General features: G+C 46.4%; 1 protein-coding gene across 1 annotated transcript; it reads right to left on the bottom strand.

The window, feature by feature from the left end:
* Nucleotides 1-6,959: 6,959 nt before the first annotated feature.
* LOC121441858 (INO80 complex subunit C) lies at nucleotides 6,960-25,010 on the bottom strand. The gene is made up of 5 exons (XM_041643180.1): nucleotides 24,784-25,010; nucleotides 19,713-19,823; nucleotides 18,598-18,709; nucleotides 17,608-17,675; nucleotides 6,960-8,830 (listed from the first exon to the last, which is right to left on the bottom strand). Exons 1-5 carry the CDS (start codon nucleotides 24,934-24,936, stop codon nucleotides 8,699-8,701), a joined length of 576 nt encoding a protein of 191 aa, XP_041499114.1. The 5' UTR covers nucleotides 24,937-25,010; the 3' UTR covers nucleotides 6,960-8,698.
* Nucleotides 25,011-25,591: the final 581 nt, after the last annotated feature.

Genomic DNA, 25,591 nt, shown 5'->3' with positions numbered 1-25,591 from the left:
CTGTCCCTAGCACCCTACAGTAGCACCCTACAATAGCACCCCACAGTAGCACCCTACAATAGCAGCTACCACTGTACCATCTTCACCCTGCCCCTTTTGGAGACAACCCCCTGTGTAACTCAGGCTGGCTTGAATTTGCTGTATTGTTCGGGCTAGCCTCACAATCCGCCTGCTTCAGGCTCCCAAGTGCTAGGATTACAGGTGTGTGTCACCATGTCCAGCTACCTTGATCATCATTTAAATGCTCATGTGGCAGGACGTGTCTCGCCATTCCCAGGTGAATGGAGAAAGAAATGAAAGAGGGCGAGGTAGCTGGCTCAGCAGGTTAGGGAACTTCGTGCATACGCATGAAGAAGAGGGTGTAAAGTTCCAGCACCCTGTAAAAGGCCTTGTAAAAGGTGTGGCTATGTGCACCTGTAATCCCAGCACAGGGTGGGCAGGGGTGTGTGTGAAGGAGACAGGAAGATCACTGGGATTTGCTAGCCACCAGCCTAGCTCCAGGCTCAGCAAGAGATCTGTCCCAAGGTCTTTTAAGAAAGAGAAAGATAGAACAGGATCACTTGATGTCCTTCTCTGGCCTACATATGTCCCACATGCATACATACCACACACACACACATACATGAAAGGGAGGGAGGGAGAGAGAGATAGAAAGAAAGAAAGAGAGAGAGAGAGAGAGAGAGAGAGAGAGAAGAAAGGGACGAAGGAAGGAAGGAAGAAAAGAAGGAAGCAAACTGCCAAACTTCTAAACCAAATTATTTTGAACTTGTATCAACCAGCAATTTTGAAATCAGGCAGACTTTAGTCTCCTAAAATCACAGTCATAGCATGTCAAATTTCAAGTTCAACATAAGTAGAGCATATAATTGGGGCTAAATTCTGTTTTAATTCCTAGATTCTAGAGAAGCAACGGGATGGCAGTGGGTTTAGCAAGTGTATGGAAAGAAGACAAAGTTGCAGGCATTCTCTCTATGGGCAACTTTACCCAAAAGAGCGGTGCTGAAGGGTTAGAGCATTGCCCTCAGAATGCTCGTACTTTCAGTTACATTTATTCATTGTGTTGGGGGGGGGTGCAGCTTGCAGGAGTCAATTCTCCTTCCTCCACATAGAATCAGGGGTGGGTCATGAGACTTGATGACGAGAACCTTTACCCCCTACCCATCTCACCTACCCACCCCCACCACTTTGAAGAACTATTCATTATTCTGCAAATTGCGCGTGATGCTGAGTGCCAAGAAGTTTTTGGTTATTTTTCCTCCATTGAACACCTCCCTCTCTTCCTAGGTTAGCAATACCTAATAGTTACTAGTACGCATTCTCGACTGGCCTGGGACTCACTGCATAACCAAGGCTGACCTTGAACTTCTGATCCTCCTGCCTCTACCTCCCAAATGGTGGTTCGGCTTGGTTCCGTGTGGTTCTGCAGATTAAGCTTGGGGTTTCATGCATGCTAAACAAGTACTCTGAAAGACCCCCGGTGTGGGGAGACTCTTACTCAAGTCTCGGGATAACACGACCGCCCCAGTAACTCAAGAGAGACCGTCCTTGCTGCAATCACACGAGGTTTATTTGACAGGTACCAGTGCACTGGGGCCGAGACTCATAACCCACGCAGGGGAGAAGTTCGACCCCGAGTAACTGGGAGAAGGGGTTTTTAAAGGGAAGAAACCACAGCCCAGTAATCCAAAGGGGTAGGAAGGGCATCATAGAAAATTCCAAAAATACCAATGATAATCACAAGGGGGCAACTCCCTGTTTCTCAAGATTATTCTCAAACTGACTTTATCTTCAGCTAGTTTCTGAAACACAGTCACTGAACGGGCTAATCCTAGATTTCTGATTCTTCCCTCCTGCTTAGATTTTTGGCTCTATTTTTTTCCTGCTTGGGGGGGGGGGTCTGTATTTATCCAGGTTTTTCACTCTACTAGGTGAGCTACATCCCCCAGCCTCCTGTGGGTGTTTCTTTGTCTTTTTTTTTTTTTTTGAGACAGTGTCTTATGCAGTCCAGACTGGTCTCAAACCCAAATATATCTGGGAATAAATGCCTCCTCCTGCCTCTACATTCCAAGTGCTGGGAAGACAGCTGTGCACCACCACAGCTGGGAGATGTTTCTTTTTTTAAAATAAGATTTATTTATTTATTATATACACAGTGTTCTGCCCGCATGTATGCCTGCAGTCCAGAAGAGGGCACCAGATCTCATTACAGGTGGTTGTGAGCCACCATGTGGTTGCTGGGAATTGAACTCAGGACTTTTGGAAGAGCAGCCAGTGCTCTTAACCGCTGAGCCATCTCTCCAGCCCGCGAGAGATGTTCCTAGAGCTCTGCTGCATTCAGAGTCTACATGGAGTCGGTCTCCCAGACCACAGGGGTCTCAGTGAACACGGCAACTACGGTGCAGAGATCCATGGGAGGATGGCTGGAGGGAGGGGTGCGGAAGTTCTCCAGAAGAGGCAACTGCTGAACTGAGGGCTGAGGGATGACTGGTGACAGGGACTGAGAATGAGCTTGCCATGATGTGGGAAAAGAAATGGGACATTGGATACAACTTATTTCAGGAGACACTAGACCAGAGTCGCCAGTGGGACGTAAGAAGCATGCTTCTACATGCAGAATGCAGTTCTGAGAACCGTGAAGCAAGGATGCAAAGCCGCGAGTCTTCATCAGGATGAGGATGGTGGGGTGGGGAGGCCAGGGAGCCAGCACACTCCTCCCTGATAACCCTCCCCTCCCAGAGGCTGCAGCACAGGCTTGGGCCACGACTCTCATGTAGCTTAGGTGAATGGACCACGGTCCCCAAGACTGTTTCCTTCGTGGTTAATAATGAGGCAATAACGTTCTGTGAATACTGATGACACAGCCTGTGACCTGCTTACAAGAGCAACCGACACAACTGGCTGTCACCGAGAGCAGAATGGGGGCTGGGCTCTTCCTTGAGAGCTGCAGGAAAGAGCAGGAATGACACACAGTTCTATAAGGTACTGGGGATCTCATTCTTTTTCTTCTTCTTGGAGGCCTTCAAAGATCCGAGACCCATCTCAAAAGTACCCCGTCAGAAATATCTAGGCCAGCATTTCTCAATCTATGGGTCTCAATCTCTGTGGGTTGTCATGCTCAAATATCAGATATCCCGCATATCAGATATTTACATAATTCATAACACTAGCAAAATACAGTTATGAAGTGGCAGTGAAAGTAATTTTATGGTCAGGGGGTCACCACAACGTGAGGAAGTCGCAGCATTAGGAAGGTCGAGAACCACTGCTCTAGACACATTTGACTCAGTTCCTGGAGGCCATCACTGCAGTGCGGGATCACACACTGAGGATAACGTGGGTGTGCTTACCCAGACAAAGTCCCTGTCTCCTCCTTACCCTCTTCAGGTAGCTCCATGCCAATCTTCTTCAGGGGAAGCAGAGACTGAGGTGCCCTGTGCGCAGACAGAGAGGCCTGGCTGGTGACCCTCGCTGCTCCCTGGGAACTGGGCTGTTTCACCCTTGAACTTCAGGCTCCCTGGGTGTGAGGGGAGCACTCTGGACTGCTGGGAGCATGCGACACACTTGACAACAGATACTTCGAGCTATCCTAGGAGTGGCCACTGCCCTTCAGCAATGGCTGAAGCTCACTGACTTGGGGACAGAAGGGACCCGTGTCCTGATGGAGGAGGTGGGCTTATGCAGTGAAGCAGTAGGAGGGAGTGGGTCCCACACCAAGTATGTGAGCCTGAGTTCCGGAGGGTGGGGGGAGGTGGGAAACATCAGCAGTCTTTTAACCTTGAGTTAAAGCAAATTTCTCTCTCCAAATATTTAAGCTCACCTTCTTGGCCAACCCCGCCCCCAAACAATTCACCTATGACCTCCCTGTCAGGAACCATTGACAGGAATCATTTCAATAGTTTCTTACTTTTTTTAGACTATAAAATGGTGTTCATGCTGATCTGTCTCCTGCCGCTATGTCAGAACACCACACACTGGGTAAACTGACAATAGCAGAAGCTCCTTGTGTTCCCAGTTCTGAGGCTACAGGGGGAAGACATGGAGTCAGCACATGAGAAGCCTGGTGCGGCACTGAGCCTGGCGGAAGGGAAGTGGTCAGCGATGGAGCCCTGCGGAGTCAGCACACACCCTCCCTCCCTCTCCTTCCCAGAGGCCCCGGGCAGGCTCAACCATGTTTCCTGTGTGAATGGCCCAATATCTGAGACTGCTTCCTTCACTGAAGGACAAATGAGCACTCAGCGCACAAATAATCAGGCTACAGTTTCTCTACAAAGCCTACCAGAGTAGAGTAAGAAGTGCGGGCAACTGTACACTTTGTACGCAGTACTCTGTGCTGTCTTTGGATAGATTCTTTCTTTGAAAAGACCAGAAACTCTCTTCTTTATCTCCAGCTTCCAGTTTCCTCCCCAGTTGTTATGAGGGGAGATGTCACTCACCAAGGTCTCGACTGGATTGCTGCAAAAGCCCTCCGGTGTTCCACACCGCACAACCCTAGGCCAGGCCGTCCCACGTGCGTGATGGAGCAAGCCAAGACGTCAAATCACCAGGCTGGTGGATGTGACTCATCTTCTGACCCCTGTCGGGGGAGAGCTGTGTTCAGTGCCCACTGTGCACCTGTCAGCAGCCAGCATCCTGTAGGCCAGGAAAACATCGGCTCTTCCAGGAAGGGCTTTGTCTGCAGCTGGAACGGAGACCACTGAGTCATGGAAGAAACCCAGGTGGATCCAGGAGTTCTGTGTTTACAGTAGAAGAGTTCCCTGTCTCCACCCTGCCCAGTCACCAGCACAAGCGGACCACTAGCCCTCATTTTTGTCTGCCTTTAAGCGTTTATGGCCTGTTATCCACGGGGAATAGACAACGGCAGGATACACAAGGGATACGAAAGGAGGCATGAAGGGCTAAGGGTGGTTAGGAGGCTCAGCAAACACTTTTGCTGGGCTCCTTGTTCTTGCTTTTGCAGGAACTTGTCCATCAGGGTCTCTGCTCACTACCCACCATGCCTCACTCCCTCCTGGTCTCCGTTACAGATCATGTTTATTTCCTCCTTTCCTCCGGTAGCCCAGGCTAGCTTCAAGCTCACGACGTAGTTAGGCTGACTTTTGAACTTCTGAGTCCCTGCCTCTACCTCCAGAGTGCTGGGATTAGAGGTGTGTGCACAGGGGTGGTTTTCAGTAGCGCTGGGGATGGACGCCAGGCTTTGCGCATGCGAGGCAAAGCGCTCGGCCACTCCAGCGACATCCTTAACCCCATCTCATTATTGATTTAGCTGCTCAGCTACTCCTTCTTTTGACCCACGACAAAGAACTGGCTTATAAAACACACAGAATGAAAGGCAGAGTGAGTGTCTAGGATAAGCAGGAGGAGAACCAGCAGACCCGAGGCCAGCTGGTGGAGCTGCCACAGCATGTCCAGTTGCCACCTGTGGGTTACAAGTTTCCATCCAAGAGGAATGAGAAAAACAATCAAGGAGAAGGTCCAGGTCGGGAAAGACCCGCCTTTCTAATACACAGACTGAGGGAGGCAGAAGATCCCATTCAGACCCTCAGGGGCTGAAGGTCACCTTCTGAGTTTGACTCTAATCCTGTTTGAGTCTATCAAGAAGGACATTTTATGAGGGATTAATAACTTAAGACTGAACTAGAAACTGGACTAGACCACAGGGTTGGTCAGTTGTAGAGGTGGAACAAAATGTAACTCGAGCTCAGGTCTGAGTGCTCCGCCAAAGAGCTCACCTGTGGGGCAGCAGGAGCTCCTGGGATGTTTCTGCAGCAGACACAAGCGGTGTCTGTGCTGGCGCGTTTTATATCAACTTGACACAAGCTACAGTTATCTGAAAGGAGGAACCTCAACTGAGGAAATAAAACCTCTGAAGATCAGGCTGTGGGCAAGCACATGGGGCATTTTCTTCATTAGGGATTGATCAGGGAGGGCCCAGCCCATTGTGGTGGTCCCGGTTCTATAAAAACGCAGGCTGAGCAAGCCATGGGAAGCAAGCCAGCAAACAGCACTGCTCTGTGGCCAGGGCATCAGCGCTTGTCTCCAGGCGATGGAAGTGTAAGCTGACAGGCACGCTTCCCACCCCCAGTGGCTTACTTCATCACAGCACCATGAACCCTAAGACAGCATCTCCTCCCCTCCTTCCTCAGTGAGGCACAGCCCAGCTGAAGTTCAGGGATAGCAGTTCCTCTCACCCCAACAGCTCGCTTGTGCTCAGTGCTTTGACGATCAAACTTCCTCCTGTGTGTTTGCAGGATGCACACTGGCAAGTGCGGCCTGGGGTTTTGCAGCGTGGAATATTACAAGGGCTTTTTGCAGTAGGCCAGACCAGCCTCGGTGACTGTTATCAGTCGTGACAACAAATGGGAGGAAACTGCTAGCCAGAGATAAAGATGAGTTTGTGGCCTTTCTAAAGAAAAGGCCCCTTCAGGGACAATGCCAGACATTGAATACGATGTTCTGCATGCATCCGTTTGACTGTTTCTACCATACTCCTCGCTCAGCTCTCTGGGAAGTTCTGTAGACAGAACAGATGGATCTGTGCTGACAGATTCCAGACCTCATGTGCAGCTACTGTCAGGAGTACGATTGACAGGTGTTTCCTCAAGCCACAGAAGCCATCCCGATGCACCCCAAACCCTGTCTCCTACGATTTACTATACCCAAAAAGCTGCCAGTACCCCCGCTCCCACAAAAAGCTTATGCACTGAAAGCTTGGTCCCCAAACTGCGGCTCACTTGAGAGGTGACTGGATCGTGAATGTTCCAACTTTTTTCAGGTCTTTGACACAGCAACAGAAAGCTGACCCACACAGTTCTCTGACTCCAAGACAGCAAAGGTGACCTCGATTCGGACCACTGACAGGACAATGTCACTGCCTTGTGGTTCTTTCTCCCTAATCTCCTCTTTGTTTGAGAAGCTTCAGAAAGTGGGTACTTTCCCTATTCAACTGTTGGCAATAAAAATACCACATCCTTGTTAAGTTTATTATGGAGAAATTAGAACACACACAGAGTAGAACAGTGTAATGAACTTCCGTGTACTTAGCACACAATAGTTGACTCACGGCCAATCTTGCCTCAACACTACTTCCATCTATTTCCTTTCTCCTACGTCATCCTAAAACAAATCACAGATACCACACTGCTCTGTCCATTAATGTGTTAGCCTCTGTCTCTAAAATACGAACCCATTCCTTTAACACTGTGACACCAGCATCCCGATTAAAAGTGAACGTAAGTATCCCCACACATCTTCTCGGGGGTATTCCAGGCTTTTCGTTTGAGCCAGGATCCAAATAAGGCCCACACATCCTCTCAGATGAGGACAATATTGGAAATAACATTGTTTCATGCAAGAAGACATCTGTGACCTCTCCATAGGCACCTGTGCTGTTGGATGACAGGAGGCCTCCTCCTAAGAGGTGCCAGCTCAGAACAGTGGTACCTGCTGGGAAATAATGTGGCCTCTGTTAGGTCTCATCCGCTACAGATCACACTTGAAGGCTGGGTGGACACACACTTCCCCTCGGGAGACAGGGTGCAGTTACCCGAATGTGGGTGGCCCAGTTTTAGGAGACTGTTGAGCTGTGCCACAGTGGCAGAGTCCCTCTGGAGGACGTGGGTCACTAGAGGCAGATCTTGAGGGGTTCCAGTCCAGCCTCTTTTGTCTGTTCTCTGCTTCATGGCCGTGGCTGCGGTGTGGCCAGCTGCCTCATGCCTGCCCCACAGCTGTGGACACGCATCCTCCATGCCAGACATGTGGTCACTGCAGGAAAAGTAACGACCGTGGCATGGTTCTCCTCTCCCCGCTCTAGCAGAGTCTCTGACATCTGGCCACTCTAAGGTGTACCTCTTGGCTCCTCTTCTACAGTGGAGACATGCAGCATGTATTAGCAGGACTCACGTCAGAGCAGTGTGGATATCAGTGTGGTCTTGAGAAGAAAACACAAATTTTAAAAAATATTCATATTATTTTTATAATTACGAGAGTTTGTCTGCATACATGTGCATATGTATACACACACTCAGTGTCCTTGGAGGTCAGAAGAGGGGTTGGATGCCCTGGAACTGGAGTTAGAGACAGTTGGGAGTCACCATGTGAGCACTAAGAACCAAACGTGGGTGCCCTACAAAAGCAATAGGTGATCTTAATTGCTGGGCCTCCAAAATCTGTCTCTTCGACTGCTTTTCCTTTTAAGGCTGGATTTATCCTTTGGGCTTTAGCAGAGACAAATCACCAGCAGGCATGCCATGATGGATAAAGTCTTCTAAAGTTTCCAACTCCTGCCAGCACAGCAGAAAAGAGAAGTTTCTGATCCGGGGAAGGGCTGACATGCTGGCCAAGGTCCAGGACGATCCAGACCTGTGTTTTCATTGCACATTCATTGAAAATGTTTGACAAGGGTTTACAACTCGCAAACCAAATCCGGGACTTGCCTGAGTTAATTTAAATGCATAATTTTACTATATTTTCTTATCAAACAATTTTTACTTGCAACAACTGAAATATGACTTAAAAGAGGTACATCACACTTGGAGGGAAAAAGTCAGAAAGACCCTCATGGTAAAGCCAGACAATCTTTGCACGACACAGAGCTGACACTCTTGGATTGACAGCAGAACACATCTGTTTCCCTGAAACAAAACCATAAGGGCAGAGTCTGTTTTCAAGGTCATTTCCACTTCATCTCCACTTCCCAGGCTCAGGGAACGATGCTTGTGGCCTTCCTCAGGGCCAGGTAGCCTGTGACGACATCAGACGGTAGCCTGCGAATGTAGGAAAACTCTTCAATGGTGCTGAACCGCAGCTTGCTCTGAGGGTCTGTGTAGTTGGCCTGGGAGAGAAACAGGCAAGGGAAGGACAGAAAGTTGTTAGTGGAGATATTTTAAGCACAACTTTAATCTTTTATTACTTTAGTCAAAGTAAAATACATCTTCGTTATGTTGCACTGTCACCGAGAACAATAATTGTGCCAGGCAGTGGTGGCGCACACCTTTGAACCCTGGCAGGAAGATCTATGAGTTCAAGGCCAGCCTGGTGTACAAAGTGTGAGTTCTAGGACAGGCTCCAAAGCTACAGAGAAAACCTGTCTCAAAAAACTGAAGAAAACAAAACAAAACAAAACAAAAACAAAACCACTAAATTGCTCACTTTGGCAGACTCATTCATCTTTCCAGAAGCACTCCAGGGACAGTCTGGAGGAAGAGGAACGGCCCCACCAGATCCTGGGACACTTCTTATTGGTATCTCAAGGACTGCAAACTGCAGATCCAAGACTCGTTTCATGATGCTCACATATCCCGGCCTTCTGACTCCAACCTCTGCAGAGACTCAGAACTCATCAAAGTGCTGAGAATGAGGGACTGTTGAGTGCTCGGCCAACCCTAAGCGAACATCTCTCCCTTCTGAGGCTCAAGGACAGGAGCAGAGAGACAGGGAAGGGCCAGAGGATGGGAGGAATGCTGTCCGATGCTGTCTCCCGTGAATTACGTTTCCTTTGATGACAGCAACACAGGGAAAGGCCCGATTTGAGGAGCAGTAACAAAGCTGTTTCAGAGCTCGTGGCTGTGCAGTAGTTGGGTGAGCTCTCTGGCGGGGCAAGCCATCCTCATGTTCTCAGAGGGTGCAGGACATGAACTTGGAATAGATAACCTGACTCCACACATAAAGCTACGGTCAGCCTCACTCCTACCACTACACCATGCTGAGTTGGCCACCTGAGTTCACACCTCATGCCAAGAAAGCTGCCACATAAACAATTAAGAACACAGAGACCTTGTGGCACAGACAAAAGCTGGAACAGCCTTGGAGCCAGGAGTCAGCACACAGTGCTCTGAATAGAAAGGAGTAAGACAAACTATATCTCTGAGCCAGATGAGTAAAGAATATCCCACCCTCCTCTGGATTCCGTCCCTTGAGACTGGAAGAAAAAGCAGGCTCCCTGCCCATGGGACTCAGCAAACTGCTTCGGCCTTGCCTTGGCTTTAGGATGACAGGCAGCGTTCACAACCCCCAGCAGCCTCTAGAGTCATGGCGTTCATCATAGCTTTGGAAAACGCAGGTGTAACACACCCATGCCTTCCTCCTGTGCCCAGGCAAGCTGAATTACTGTCATCTAAAGAATAAAACTAAAGCTTTCCACAGAGAGAAAGAAGCCTTCACCAGCATCTTCTACCTCAGAGTCTTTGGCTTCCCCTGAAAAAGCCACTGTTGGTGGGGATCCTTCCAGGCTTTCAAAATGTATGTCTTACTAGACAAACCAAGCAGAGAAATTACCCAGTGTGTGTGTGTGTGTGTGTGTGTGTGTGTGTGTGTGTGTGTGTGTGTGTGTCTTTACCATACAATCCACACTGCTGGCATTTTCTAGTCAAGAATGGACCCTGGAACTGTTCCACATCGATCCAGCTCACAGAAAACAGCCGCATATCTCAACAGAAGACCATCGTGGGACCCCCAACACTTTGATAATAGTCGTTCAGAAACATTTCTGCCTGAGATTTTTGTGCATCCCATTTCTCTGGGGAGCTGCATAGAAGGCAAACTGCCAAGTCATAGGTTTCTTTCTTTGTTTATTTTCTTTAAGAAAATGTGCCAAGTTGTCATTCAAGGGAGCTGCATCAATGCCCTTTCTACTCCCAAAGAGCAGTGTACGAACACACAATCTCTTCATCCAGGCTGAAATATACAATTAAACATTCTCAGTCCTTCCATCTGATAGTGTTTTCCTAGCTACCGGTGAGGTGAACTCCTGATCACCCATATTTCCTCTGCCACTGCCTAGCCTAGCTCTTCCCCACTTCTTTTAAAGAACTATCAGTGGTTTGGGAGTAGAGTTCTTCATACGTTCTTAACACCTTAATTCTTATAGTCAGAGCTTAGGTAACATATATATATAGCAAGACCCCTGCTGATGACACAAAGGCCTGGAATAATGGTCTTCAAAATGGCGCTTATGCCTCTTCACAGGTGAGAACCACTGTACCAGCTGATGGTTGCTTGTCAGGGTCGAGGAAAAAGCGGATATACCAAGGAGCCAGCCTCTGAGCCTGTACATAAACCATGACTTCCAGCTGCTCAAAATGACATAGGGCAAGATCCCCATTTCAGGATAGAACAGTAATGGGGGCCACACCAGGTTTCCTGCCTCAGATGACCACTGAAATGAGCACAGCACACATTCAACAGAAAAGAGGGTTCAGAGACCAATGGCCGAGGAAACAGAAATCATGGGAGACTCAGGAAGTAGTTCTAGTGAAAAGCTGTGGGGTCAGATTGCTAGATGGACATACACAACCTAGTGAAGAAGGCTAGGAATAGAATAAACAAAGAAAAAATTCTTTAAAAATTTTGTTTCTCTAAAAGATAACTAAAACAAGAACTAACAATCTATTTTGTGCTATCTTAAGCAGCAAATATGACAACATAGAACAAGAATGCGCTGGAAAGGGATTAGTACACGAGCCTCACACTCCAGAAAAAGCAGTGTAGTGCTGAAAACAAACTCTGTGGCAAGATGAGCATTAGATCTAGGAGGGCAACTACTCAGCTTCTTTTAAAGGGGGCATAAATAATGAAAATGCCCAGTTGGCCTCGCTCCCTCTTGAGGAAAGCACGTGGCACAGTTCCATAGCAGAGCACTCTGTAAAGAACCTGACCCGTAACCAGCTGTGGTGGCACAGGCCTCTAGTCCCAGCGCTTCCGCAGCTGGGGCAGAGGATCACGTGAACTCAGGAGCTCACGACAAGCTAGAGAAGTCCATCAGACTATCTCAAAACACACACACACACACACACACACACACACCTCTGACAAAGCTGCCAAAAACAAGGAAAATTTGAGAAAGTGCCACAGTTAGGAGTGGCCTAAAGAGTTATGACAACTAAAGACTATGGTGTCTTTGACAAGACAGGACACCGGGCTTGGGCAGAATCTAAAAATATTTGCCTTTCTTTCTTCATCTCCCACCTCTTCTCAGCCTGCCTTTCTCTCTCATGCTCCTTCTCAGCTCGTGGTACTGAGGATCAAACCATCCTTTGCACATGAGGCAAAGCTAATCACTAGGCTACACCTGGCCCCAAACTAAGAAAATTAATAAACTGTGGTAACAATGCATCACTAGTGGTTCACTAATCGTAAAAAACTCACCGCAGGTGTTAATAATGGAATGAGCTGAATTGGGAGCGTAAGAACTCCCCCGACAAGCCTCTCAGTCTTTCTGTAAACTAAACTGTTCCAAAGTGTTTAAAAGTGCCCAATTAGACCAACACATGACCAAAACAAGGGATAAAGGCATGCAGATGGATCAAAGAAAACAGGTGGATTAAGTTCACCCATATTGTGGAATATTTGTTTATGCAAAGATGTGTTGCATTTAATTATGTAAAGATGTGTTGCCGTTTTACCTTGCCTGCCTAAGGCACCTGATTAGTCTCATAAAAAGTTGAATAGTCAGTATCAAGGGAGGAGGTATAGGCAAGACTTCTGGGCAGAGAGACTAAGTAAGAGGAGGAATTTAGGCTCAGAAAGAAAGGAAGAAAGAAAAGGATACAACAGGGGCCAACTAGACAGACATGGAGGAAGCAGGAAAGTAGGACATACAGAGTGAAGAAAGTAAAAAGCCCCGAGGTAAAACGTAGATGAAGAGAAATAGGTCAGATTAAGTGAAAAGAGCTAGTGGGGCAAGCCTAAACTAAGGCCAACCATTCATAATTAATAATAATTCTCCATGTCTTTATTTGGGAGATGGTTGACAATGCAAAGAAAATTCCAACTACATACAGCGCCCAATGTGAGGCCTAAATTTACACATAGGGTCTGAGGAAGCTGACAAAAATATACCTCCGTTAAGAGGCACTGTTGTGCAGCAGAGCACTTGAACAACCAGTACGCTAAGTAGAAACAGCTAGTTAAGTAAAAATGCCTGCCCTGTGATGGAGGAAGGTCATTGGCTAATGAACTGCCTTGGCCCATTTTATTGGTTAGAGGATAGGTGGGAGGAATAAACAGAACAGAACGCTGGGAGGAAGAGGAAGTGAGCTCAGTCTCGACAGCTCTCCTCTCGGGAGCAGACGCCTGAGAGAGATGCCATGCCCCGCTCCCAGGATGAAGCTCCGACCCAGGATGGACATAGGCTAGAATCTTCCTGGTAAGCGCACCTTGGGGTGCCATACACAGATGATTAGAAATGGGCTAAATTAATATGTGAGAATTAGCCTAGAAGAGAATGGGCCAAGCAGTGTTTAAATGAATACAGTTTGTGTGTTGTTATTTCGGGCATAAGCTAGCCATGCGGGCGGCTGGGGTGCTGGGGACGCAGCCCCGCCGCCCCTATTACTACAGCCCTGGTGCACACCTAATTCCTAGAGCTGGAGCAGTTAAATGCAGCTCTTGGCTTAAGGCTCGGCTCTCATGGACCTGAGGACGGGTGTAGCCAGCCACTAGAGCCGCACAGTTGAGGACCTGGCTGCCACTTAACAGTTTAAGGTTTTGCTCACATGGTCAGAGAACACTATGAGTGAACAGTAAAACAGGTCCAGACTGGAAAAACTTTAAACAGGTTACAGTGTAAGTAGGTGCTTAAGAAAGAAAAAAAAAATGGGTACAGACAGTCATAGGAAAAAATAGCTTAAAATAATTAAGTAAAATCTTTAAAGGAGTAAAGTAATATAAAAAGAATAAGCCATGTAAGGATGGGATATACAGAGGGAATCTGGATCCTGAATGGTGCTTTGTTGACTTTGAAGTTTTTAAATGCTGATGAGTGAATGGCAGCTGCTGAGAGACATGGGATTGTAAAAGGAACTGCTGAATTAAACCAGCCTAGATACTTTAGAGATATCTTAACTTTAAAGTGGAATTCAGAAAGTGTATTGTGTTGGGGGAAAGGTTATGCTTTTGTTTCCACAGGAAACACTAATAGAGACCAGATTTGATTGGGGAAGACTCCCTGAAAATCTTGGCTACAGACATAAAGAATTAAACCTAGAAAAACTACCAGACAGGTGACATATGCTGATCCCTTGACATGGGAACAACTCTGAGACAGGACAAGACATGATCCATCTTGTTGGTTACAGAGTCCTCATGAGTTATTTTTACATGCCATCCTTTCATATGACATGGACAGAGGTTTGGTTATAGAGTCCAAACAATCATAAAGCTGACAGATATCTTTTACCTGATCAAACATAAAACAAACAAACAAACAAAAATCTTTGGCTGGCTTCTGTACAATATACAGTCCATACTTGTGTTAATACAGATATGTAGGTTATCTTTGAAAATTTGTGTGTTTTCAGAGCAAGGGGACCAGATACCAATGAAAACAGGTGGCTGAGGTGATCCAGGCTTTCAGATAGAGTTCTGTTGCAGTTTCCTCAGAGATCTGTGTTCAGAACAACTTCAAGGCTGCTAGCTGAGATGGTCCAGTTTCACAGACTATTCTAGCCAAGACTTCAGATAAAGCCTTGCACTTTCCCATGACAGAGACTGAACAACAAATACTATATCTAGTTTTCTTAGGGTTCCCTGGGGATGCCATCGCCCCCCCCCAAACAATAGGAAGCAGTCTAGAGACTATAATGCCCACATTCTCAAGAGATGGGGTGGGTGGTTTTTGGTTATTTGGTGGGTCATGTTTGTCATCATCTAGTAGAGATATAGGAATAAAGGGTAGAAAGACAACTATTCATCTCAAATATTTTACCTTACTATGGATTTTTGTATACTGATACAAATTTAAGGTTATTTTTGCTATACCATATATATGTTTCTACTGTTCTTTAAGGTATTGTACCTATGAAATTCATTTTAAAATGTAATATAAAGTCTAGTCCTTGAAAGTTACTATTACAAACTATTTAGGATAATTAAAAATGCAGGTTAGTAGTTAGTCACCTATAACAATCACACTTGCAGTCATGTTAGGTAAGTTTTCAAGGTTAAACATATATTTTAGATAGATAGGTGATCTTCAAATGCTTCAGATACCTAACAGAATATGACATTTAAGATGTTTAATTATCTAAGGTTTTTCATGACAATGAGACATGTCTGCTCCTGGCAGAACCAATCTGCTTCATAAAAGGATAATGGGTGTCGAAGAACCTCCATATGGAGGCACAGTTAGCCATTTGGGCAAGACACTGCCCTGGCCTTGACTGTTGACAGTATACTGTAAAACTGGATAAGCAGGACACAAAGGAAAAAGACTGCCAAACTTTGTCAACACAACGTGGAACATTCTTTCAAAATTCCTGCTTCACAGAAAAGTCTGTCAGCTATTCTAGGCCTATAGGCCAAAGATGGATGCCCCAGTGTTGCAGAGGAAACTTGGGTGGCTATCCAGGCAGCCAGCTGTTTCTGTCACTTCTATAGTTTTGGAAGTTGTTTATTTTTCACTTCCTGTTTACTCAGGAATATTATATCCTTCCTGTGTCTCTGACGGAGTTGAAAATGAGATAGTTATAGTTTTCCTTGTTACCAAACTTAACAAAGAAGCTTACATAAGAAATGTAAAATATATAAGGCTAAGAAATATAAAAGCTTAAATTGTTTATCTAAGAAAGTATTTTGAGGTCTAGAAAGTAAATTAGGTATACAACTTTGGACTCATCAAGATAGGACAAATAATGGAGCATTTTCTCTGAATTTGCCAAATCCAAATGGACTGGATATTGTAAATGTAATCCTTACTTGATAATTGTTCTTATTGTATATAATCTTATTATGTTGGAGCTAAAACCTTTCTTTAGTCAAAAATGCAGAAATGTTGTAGAATATTTGTTTAACTATGTAAAGATGTGTTGCATTTGTTTACTTACATAAAGATGTGCTGCTGTTTTACCTTGCCTGCCTAAGGCACCTGATTGGTCTAATAAAAAGCTGAATAGCAAATAGCAAGGAAGAGGTATACGTGGGACTCTTGGACAGGGAAAGTAAGTAGAAGTAGGAATTTAAGCTCAGGAAGAAAGGAAGAAAGAAAAGGAAATGACAGAAAGATGACAGGGGCCAGACAGACATGGAAGACCAGGAAAGTAGGATATACAGAATGAAAAAAAGGTAAAAAAGCCCCACAGAAAAACATAAGATGAATAGAAACAGGTTAAATTAAGTTAAAAGAGCTAGTGAGACAAACCTGAGCTAAGGCTGAGCAGTCATAATTAATATGACTTTCCGTGTCTTTATTAGAGAGCTGGTTGGCTGCCCAAAGAAAATTCCAACTACACACCCACAGTAATGCTCACTGAAATGTGAACCACATAAATCTATCTGGTGTCACACTGCCAGGTGGGTACAAAGCAAGACCCACTCTATAAGAAACTCCCTCTTCATACAAAGATACAGACAAAGGCAAAACACTCACATGAGATAAGCCATGCAAACTTGCACAAAAAGAAAGCTGAAACAGTGTTCTATGAAGAAACATGGCTTACAGTGCTGGAGAGAGAGCTCAGAGGTCAGGAGCACTGCATGCATTTCAACATGGTGTGAAGAGAACAGGCCAAGCAAAGGAAAGGCATGTGTGCAAGCAAAGACAGAGAAAGGAAGAGGCTCTTTTCATGACAGCACTCTCTTGCAGAAACTAGTCCATCCTATGGGAGCTGACCTGTAACAATCCATTTCTAAGAAGCATCATTATTTCATCAGGCCCACCTCTCAACAGCTCAACACCACAGTGGGAGCCAAGTTCACAGCAAACAAGCCTTCAGGAGAACAAACACCCTAACACAAGCACATAGCTCTATGAATTCAGACAGAAGCAGACTTCAGAAAGAGTTGAGAGAGGAGATTATGCAATGATGGAAGAAGCACACTTCCTGGTATAATGTATAGAATTAATCTGGCCAGTTTGTGACAGATGGTGCAGCTATCCTCGTTAAACTGCAAAGCATTGAAATGATATACAGGTAAATTTTAGAAGTAGCACGCTTCATCATTTCTATAATTTGCAGAAAAATCTCACTTTTCAAATTTCCAAGAGATGAAGAAGGATGAAGGTGAGCTGAAATCTCCTTACAGGTTCTGTACCCACTCTTTGTTCGGCAAGAGTGGAAGCGGGAGCTCAGTGCACCCCACCCCCATCAACAACGCTTGCCTCAGTGCAGCTCTGATGCAGCAGCATGGGAGGGGTCAAGGTGGTGGACTAGGAAGGAGGACAGAGGACCACACAGAGAGGGGGGCTCCGGCTCTTTTAGATATGTGGGTTACATATACCACTTCACTGGAGAAAAGGCTGAGAAACTGTGTTTGCCTGCTCTGACTTAAAGATGCATTCTTCGGTGCTAGGCACACTAGGCAGATGCTCTACCATTGAGCTACATCGCCAGTCCAGGAGATTTTCTTTAAAGTACCACTAATTGTGTAAAATCAGTATTTTAAAACGTTAAGAGTAAAAGCAGAAATGGCTGTTCATTCATGCTGTCTCGCACAGTTAACTATCAAGGAAAAAAGAAGTGAGAATTCTGTGCCTTGCTTTCTGGAGCAATGGCCTCTCCCGACTACCCAGAAACTCAGGTCACAGCCTGCTCCAGGCAGGACCACTGGTTTAGACAGACTTGACTGTGAAATCTTACATTTAATGCTAGTATAGTCAGATGTAATTATACTCACAAGAAGGCCTGAAACATCGGAATACTTCTTAGCTGGCTTAAAGGATGGAGGAGCATCAATACTAAAGTCTAAAAAGAAGAAAGAAAAGAAAAAAAGATGACCAAATAACCTTCAAACTATCCGAATTCCTTCTCCTTTATTCTAAGGTAACATGTGATAATAGTCCTGAGATTTCCTTTGTGATTACACACTTGCAGAAGCCTCCGGGGATTAACCAGGGAAACAAGGGAGGTCTCTCAAAAATAGCAGACTGTGTAAGTCGCAGACTAAGTGCCGGCCTCAGCTACGGTCCTGCCCTGCCCCCAGAGACAAGCTACCCCAGTGGAACTGCCAGGTTCATCTACCCACAGGCCATGTCACAGTCTCCAGCTCAAATGGGCTTCGACTGATGAAAGGCCACACAGCCACTAACTGGATCCACACACCCAGACTCAAGCGGTCCACACCCAGATGACTAACTTGTCACCATCTGAGTCACCCCATGGAAGACGCTCAGCAGGACAGGAGGTGGTGAGATCTTGGAACCTGAAGTTTCCAGTGTAGTCGAACAGAAACATCTAACGGGCTTTGCCCAGGTCTGGACATACTAAGGCAGGAGGTATTTACTCAGAGAGTAAGTGTGTGGCCTGTAAGCTGCTTGATGGAGACTCTCCCAAATCCCACATCACAGGTAGGCTACGCTGCTTGTGAAACAAATGTAAGGAGGAGATGTTTAAATGAGAGATCTACTAGAAACACCATCTTTATTACAGCGGGACCTGCTTCTCCAGATTGAAATTTCAAATAATGACACTAAAAACTAAACAAACGAACTCAACACAGACACAGTGAAGGGGGGATGCATGCATAATATCCCTGGATGGTGCCACCCTACAGTTCTCAGGCTAAGAACATCACCCGCGATAACACAAACATGAGCAAATAATGTAGGCTTGTTGTAGGGAAGTTCCTGTCTGCATTACCAACACATGGAAGGCTCTAGATGCTCACAGTTAGGATCATTCAGTTGCCATGGCAATGCCCTTTCAGCAGCGAGGATCTGTTTGAGGTTCTTCCAGGTTCTATTCTTCTTGCCAGCTACTGCGCCGCCGTGGCCAGAGTGCTCAAATGAAAAGTGGGTTAGAAGAGACGAGTCAGTTTAAGATGCGCCTGGCAAACCCGACACCAAGCCCGCTAGAGCTGTCAGGCACCTCTCAGTCTGGAAGCAACTATTGGTGTCGCTGAGACTTTTAAAAATACCTCACCGTATACTTTTATCTTTGTTTGGAAGAACATAGTTTTAAGCTATTCACGGTGGAGGCAGGACTGGAAGTTCAAGGCCAGCCTCAGTTACAGGATGAGTTTGAGGCCAGCCTAGGCTATAGGAGACTTTTTCTCAAAATAAATAAATAAATGAAAGAAAGAAAGAAACCAACAAATGGCTATTTCTCAGCATGTACACGGGAAAGCAAATCCCTTCCTGGGTTCAGCCTACTTGAATTCACTTATGACCTCATCCCTTTAAAATAAGTTTGCCACAAAGTTGGTTTTCGCCTTAAGATCACATCTCTAAACTCCCCTCTGAGGGTGTGTAACTTGGCCTCCTAATCACCAGTGGTCCTGAAAAACCCAAGCAGGCTTTAATCATGGTATGGCAAGCCTTCTGGAAATTTCTGTTTGTGCTATAAAGATTAAAAAATAAAATGGAAAAGAATACTAACGTATTTGCAGACTCCAGTTACAATAGATGCCAAGACTCATTAATAAAAAATAAATAAATGTTTAAAGGTATAATTTGGGTCACTAAAACTGATTATTTAATATAGCCCTCATGAATGAAAGGGATCTAAAGGAATTGGTGAGGAGTTCTCCTATTTTAGTTATCTATTTCAAACTTCTTTTAAAACTGAAGGCCAGTAAAAGCGTAGGGGAACAACCATGGGAAAGATCACCCTCCAAGTTCTATCCTCTGGGGAATTCTGGAAAGGCCTTTCCAGCCCCATCCCATCCGTCCATCAAATGAAACTGAGGGAGAAGGGGACTCCCGACCCAACTCAGGCCCAGCTACATCGGAGCTGAGGTGCAGCTGTTCACCCCTGTATTTGTATAGCATCTTATATGCTTACCACGAAGTTGGGATCCTTAAAAGGCAGCGGTTTGGCAGCTTTTTCCACAGGCCCCGAACTAAACTCAGAGGACGCCATTTTATTCTCACTCACGGCTTCAATGCTGGCACCCTTAAAACACAGAAAGAAAAAATCTTTGAAGCCAATCCAGGTGGGTTCTTCACATCTGTTTTCAACAAGATAGACATGCGCCAGCTGTCTCATTAACTCTGACAACTGCTAAGGAAGTGTGGCTATCCTCATCTTACAGAAAACTGAGGCACAGGTGGACTGGTTTAAGGCTACACAGCATAGCACACACCTTTTCAATCTAATTCCATTCTATGACACCACGTAGTCTTTATATCTCGATGATCTTGTCAACTATGTCTCGAAATAGGAAAGCTAGCCTTAGAATCTGGACCTCAAGGGTCTATTTTGGTCAGAAAATCCAGGCTGGAGCTAGTCTGCATTTGGGGACAACAGGACACGGGAATTCTGAAAAAGAGGAAGCTGGAGGGACGTGGGCCAGCTGGCTATTGCTGGAACACAGTGTCCTGCAAAGCAGTTTTAAAACAAGCCTTTACGCTAACAACACAAGAGAAAAGAGGCAGAGGTAAGAAATGCTGTCTGGCTTCTAAACCAATTTCCAAACAAACATCTTAGGAACAGAGGCATTGTCTTCACAAAGCGAGCTGCCTACGAGTCAGGTAGAGGTTTCACGAGTTTCCAGTTCTGACACTGGTACAACCAAACCCTTCCGAGGCACCGAACACCACCACCATTCCAGAACACTTTCTTGCCCCTTCCTGGCCAATCCCTCCCAGACCCAAGGGAAACCAACATGCTGATTCTGCTACATCACTTCTACTTCCAGAACTTCTTCCAAAAGAAACCTGACAGTATGTGTCTTATACCTGGAGTTCTGACGCCTTCATATGGCTCAGTGGTTTGCGTCATCAATTTCTTTCTCAGCAGAGAAGAAATCACTATGTGGATGTGGTAAAACCTATCTATCCATTTGGTCTACTTTCAATGTTCAATCATAAACAAAGCTGCCATACACAAGCACCTACCTCTCTACCAGGAGTTACTTTTCGTCATGGTGTTTATCAGAAACAAAAATCAAACTAGTCCAGGCATGGTGACACACACTTTCAATCTCAGCACTCAGGAGGCAGAAGCAGGCAGATCTCTGGGAGTTTGAGACCAGCCTGGTCTACATAACAAGTCTGTTATGTAAACTACATAGTGAGAGCCTGTCTCAAGCAAAACCTTCCCCAGAAAAAAGAAACCAAACTACAACAGCTGTCGTGCTTTCATTTCCGTTGAACATTTACCTAGAAGTGAAGACTGTGTTCCTGAGAAAGTACATGTGTTTGTGTGTGTGCCCTCTCTGTGGGATCTGTGACGTGACTAGAAATGAGAAGAGAGGGTCATTCACTGTCACAACCATTCTCAGAACGCTCTCTCCTTAACCACCTTCTCAGACTCCTCTCAGGGTCTCTGCATGGTCTCTACCTGGACGCCTCTCCTCTGCCCACATCACTCCTCAGTGTCGTTCTCCCATCACCCTCCATTACTCCAGTCTTCCCGGCATTATGCCAAACCTTAAGCCTTAAGAAACACACTGGAGCTGGGTGATGGTGGTGCACGCCTTCAATACCAGTGCAAGAGGCAGAGGCAGGCGGATCTCTGTGAGTTCAAAGTCAACCTGGCCTACAGAGCTAGTTCCAGGGCCAGGGCTATGTAGAGATCCTGTCTTGAGAAAAAAAAAAAAAGGAAGGGGAGGAGGGAGGGGGGGAGGAGGGAGGAAGGGGGAAGAAGGGAGGAAGGGGGAGGGAGAGGGGGAGAGAGAGAGAAAGAGAGAGAGAAGGAGGGAGGGGACGCACACTGAAATCTCCTTGCATGTATTTTTGGAGCACATGAGAGGGCACGGGGACTGCTACATTAGCCCTTCTACCACTGAGCCACCTGCCTGGCCCTGAAATCTGTTTGAAGAGGCTGTGATCCAGGGCAAAAGGGGAAAAGACAAGCTGCTAATTAGAGGATCTTGGAGACCTCCAGTCAGGAGAAAAGAGGTCATCTAGGCCAAACAAGGTGAACTGCTAAGGAAGCAAAGGGATGCTAAGGGGAAAGAAACCTGGTCCTTAACATCTCTCACGACAACTGTGACAAGAGTACTATGGACACAGCACGGCCAACTCCAGCGCCCGAGCCTCCAGGGGCCCCTGGGAAAAGCAGCCATGGCAGCAAGTCAGTGTAGATTAGACAGAGAGTTGTAAAGTTCTGCCAGGGAGAGGTCACCCCACAAAACAAAGTGCTTCTGCTGACTGTAATGGGGTGTGGGTGACCAGAGCTCGCTGTTCCAGGCGGCAGTCTAGGGAATGCCGGTCTGGGAATTGGCTCAGCGGTAGAGTACTTGCTGTGGAGTATGAAAGGCTACGGCTTCTCCAGCAGTGTAGGGCTCTAAGCCACCTCTACCCAGATAAACCCCAGGGAGCTTTCTGGTTTCTGTTTGTCTTTCCTCTTAAACCCACTCCCATGTGACTCCACCCTTATCTCCCCGTTCTCCCATTCACAACCTCCGAGTCAGTACTGAGTCAGGATGACAGGAAGGCCTTTAGTCAGAGGGAAAATCAAGTCTACAATGCTCTGCCCCAGTTAAAATAAGACACATGATGATCTACGGTTTCCATGTCATGAAAGTACCATTAACACCAAGAGACTTTAAGAGATGGAATATCCAGCCCTGAGACATGAAAGGCCAAGACAGATGGGAAAGTAATGCCCAGAACTAAGGGTTATGCTCTCTTCCCATTACTAAAGATGACGGTGTAGGTCCCAGGGTAGCGATACTAGTCTTGCTGTAAGACACTGGAGCAAGGGGCTCTCCCCTCCCCCCGCGTCTGCTGAACAATGGCTCCTGCCAACAGCAGCCCCCATGACTGGGTCTGGGACTTCAGGACAACCTTGTCTTCCTCCTGGGGTGTTTTGTCATCATTTAAGAATCAAACATAGCAGCCTAGGGGTGGTGGTTCACGACTTTAAACCCAGCACTCAGGAGACGAAGGCAGAGGCAGGAGGATCTCTGAGTTGGAGGCCAACCTAGTCTATAGAGCAAGTTCCAGGACAACCAGGGCTACACAGAGAAACCCTGTCTTGAAAGACAAAACAAAAAGAATCAAATACAACAGATTTGATTGATTTGACAGTAATTTGGAATAAGAAGTCCAGTCTGGGGTACAGTCAGCTTGGGCTATACAGCAAGATTCTGTCTCAAAAGACTGGAAAAAAGAAAAATGTTAATTCAGACCAGGAATGGTATAGCAGATGTCCGTAAGAAGGCTGAGGCAGGAAAACTGCTACAAGACCAGTTATTTCAGGCCACCAATGTGTACAAGGCAAGATGATCCTGTCTCAAACCAAACCAAACCAAAGGTGGCCCACAAAGAGCAGGGCATGGTAAAACTGGTCTTTAATTCCAGAACTGGAAGAGGTAGGTGGATCTATGTAAATTCAAGGCTAGCCTGGTCTATATATCACAAGGGTCTATATTGTTGAGAGTCTGAATCAAAAAACAAAACGCAAAAAAAAAAATCAAGAACAGAAATTCATCTTAATGTAGTGACTGCATTGCTTGGTCTCTGCATAAGTGAACATTAAATCACATTATGGATAACTACAAGAGAATACACATTATACAGCTCATGAAGAATCAAATCAAGAGTACAGAACAGAGCTGGGCATGATAAAGCATGCCTAATCTCAACATTCAGGAGCCTGAAACAGAGGATTAGCAATTTAAGTCTGTATCCCAACCTGCAATACATACTGAGTTCTATGGTAGCTTGAGAAACATAATGAGATCCTGTTTCCAAACACGAAACAACCAAAGATATAATTATAATAATAATAATAATACCCCAACAAAACAAACAAGCCCAGAGTGGAGCATTCAGACAAGTGGATCCCTGAGTTTGAGGCCAGCCTGGTCTACAGAACAAGTTCCAGGCTAGCCAGGACTACAGAGACCCTGTTTTGGGGAGCAGAGGAAGAAGGGGTACATAAATAAAGCTAACCGAGGTAGAAGAGGGCAGAAAAGTGGTTACTTGTGGCAGGGAGGGAAGGGCATAGTGACAGAATTGCAAGGCTGAGGCAGGAAGACAAGATCAGCGTGAGTTTTCTGGGCCTCTCAGGAATGTTCTCATGTGGAGACAATGTATGGTTTGTGTATTTCACTGCATGCAAACACCCCAGAAAATGCAAAAAAGGAGGTGGAAGTGGTGACAATGACAGAGTCGCTGAGCAAGCGCACCACACAAGTTGAGGAGCATAACCATCCTTACAGTGGGAAAAACACAAGCCCAACCAAACCACTGCTGGTCTCCACCAGCTGTTGTCAGTCTGCTGCGCCAATCCGCTGTGCTCCGCACTTTCGTCATTGACCTCAATCTCTTTCTTTTCCTCCTTTTTGTTTTGTTTGTTTGTTTTTCGAGACAGAGTTTCCCCCTGGCTCCCCTGGAACTCCATAGACCAGGTTGGCCTGGAACTCAGAGACCCGCCTGTCTCCGCCTCCGGGGTGTGGGTATTAAAGGCGTGTGCTATCACCGCCGGCTAGACCTCAACCTCTTAACTTTCAGATTTAACACAGGTAAAAAAGAATGAAGGAAGCCACAGGTATCAGTCATCTTTGCATTCCTCCATGTTGCACACTGGGGCGACCCCTCAGGCTTTCAGGGGTGTCTGCCTAAGACGCTATGGGTGTCCGCGAACTTCCCTTGCTGATACAGAAAACAAGTCCTAACAGAACCGGGCGGCCCTTCTACTAAGCCGATTATAACCTCCCACCTTAAGCTATGATGCGGCTGACTTCTAACCAAAGCCATAGGTCCGGCCTATGACTCAAAAACACTAATTTCCACCAGGAATTCCGACGTTCTCCTGCTGGAACCGAGCCACACCTCCCAACCAGCACCATCCCACTGGACTGCGCACGCGCCGCAGCTTCCGCTCCGCCCTGCGCAAGCGTGCTCGGCTCCTCTAGAGCCTGCGCATGAGCTCTCGTCCCCGGACCGTGCGGACAACGTACCTGAGCAAAGCTGGAGGCGGAGAGCTTTTTCTTTTTACTGGTGCCATATCCCCCGCCGCTGCCGTTGTGGGAAGGACTGGCTGGCCTCTTCTTGCTGTTCCTGGCTATGATCGGAGTAGAAGTGGCAGCCACGATTGGAATTTGAGCCGCCATCCTGCCCGCAGTCCGCCTGCGGCTCCCCGCCCCCACCCCTCCTCAGGCAGGCCCAGGAACTTCCGGCTGAAGGTTACTTCCGTGTTGATGCTCCGAGACTGCTGGTCACCAGGAGCCTAATGGACTCCTCCCTATCTGCTCCAAGGAGGCGGGGCTTGGAAGTGTTCCTTCCGGGTCGGAAGGAGTCGAGCTGGTGGCTGCTGATGAGATTGTGAGCCTTGGTCTGGGCACCTTCTTGTAGGGCCTCAGTGATCATCCGATCTTTTAGTAACTATTAATTTTTTTTCTTGATTTTTAGACAGAGTCCTGTAGCTCTCTGTGTAGACCAGGCTTGCCACAAACTCATGTACCCAAGGTTAGCTTTGAATTCCAACCCATTCTCCACTTCCCAAATGCCAGGATTACAGTCAAGTGCCCCAATGCCCATCTCATTGGCTGTAAGAATAAAGGAAGTTAAATATCAGAGCACTAGCAGATTACCGAGCTATTTGTTCGGTCCTATTTCTTATTCGTGCTGAAGTTTTTGTATCAGTACTGCACAATAGACTAGAAAGGTAGTGTTCTTCAGTCTTTTAGGATCCAAGACCACTTGTTGCCATTCCTGACCTCCACTCTCTTCACCAAGTGCCCATCAACAGACAAAATCTTACGTACT

This window comes from Microtus oregoni, unplaced genomic scaffold (genome assembly GCF_018167655.1).
Source record: "Microtus oregoni isolate MIOR12 unplaced genomic scaffold, Mior012 000082F_ref0000272, whole genome shotgun sequence".
Classification (NCBI taxonomy): Eukaryota; Metazoa; Chordata; class Mammalia; order Rodentia; family Cricetidae; genus Microtus; species Microtus oregoni.
The sequence above is the reverse complement of the archived record's forward strand: the minus strand, read 5'-3'. Positions and strand labels throughout refer to the sequence as shown.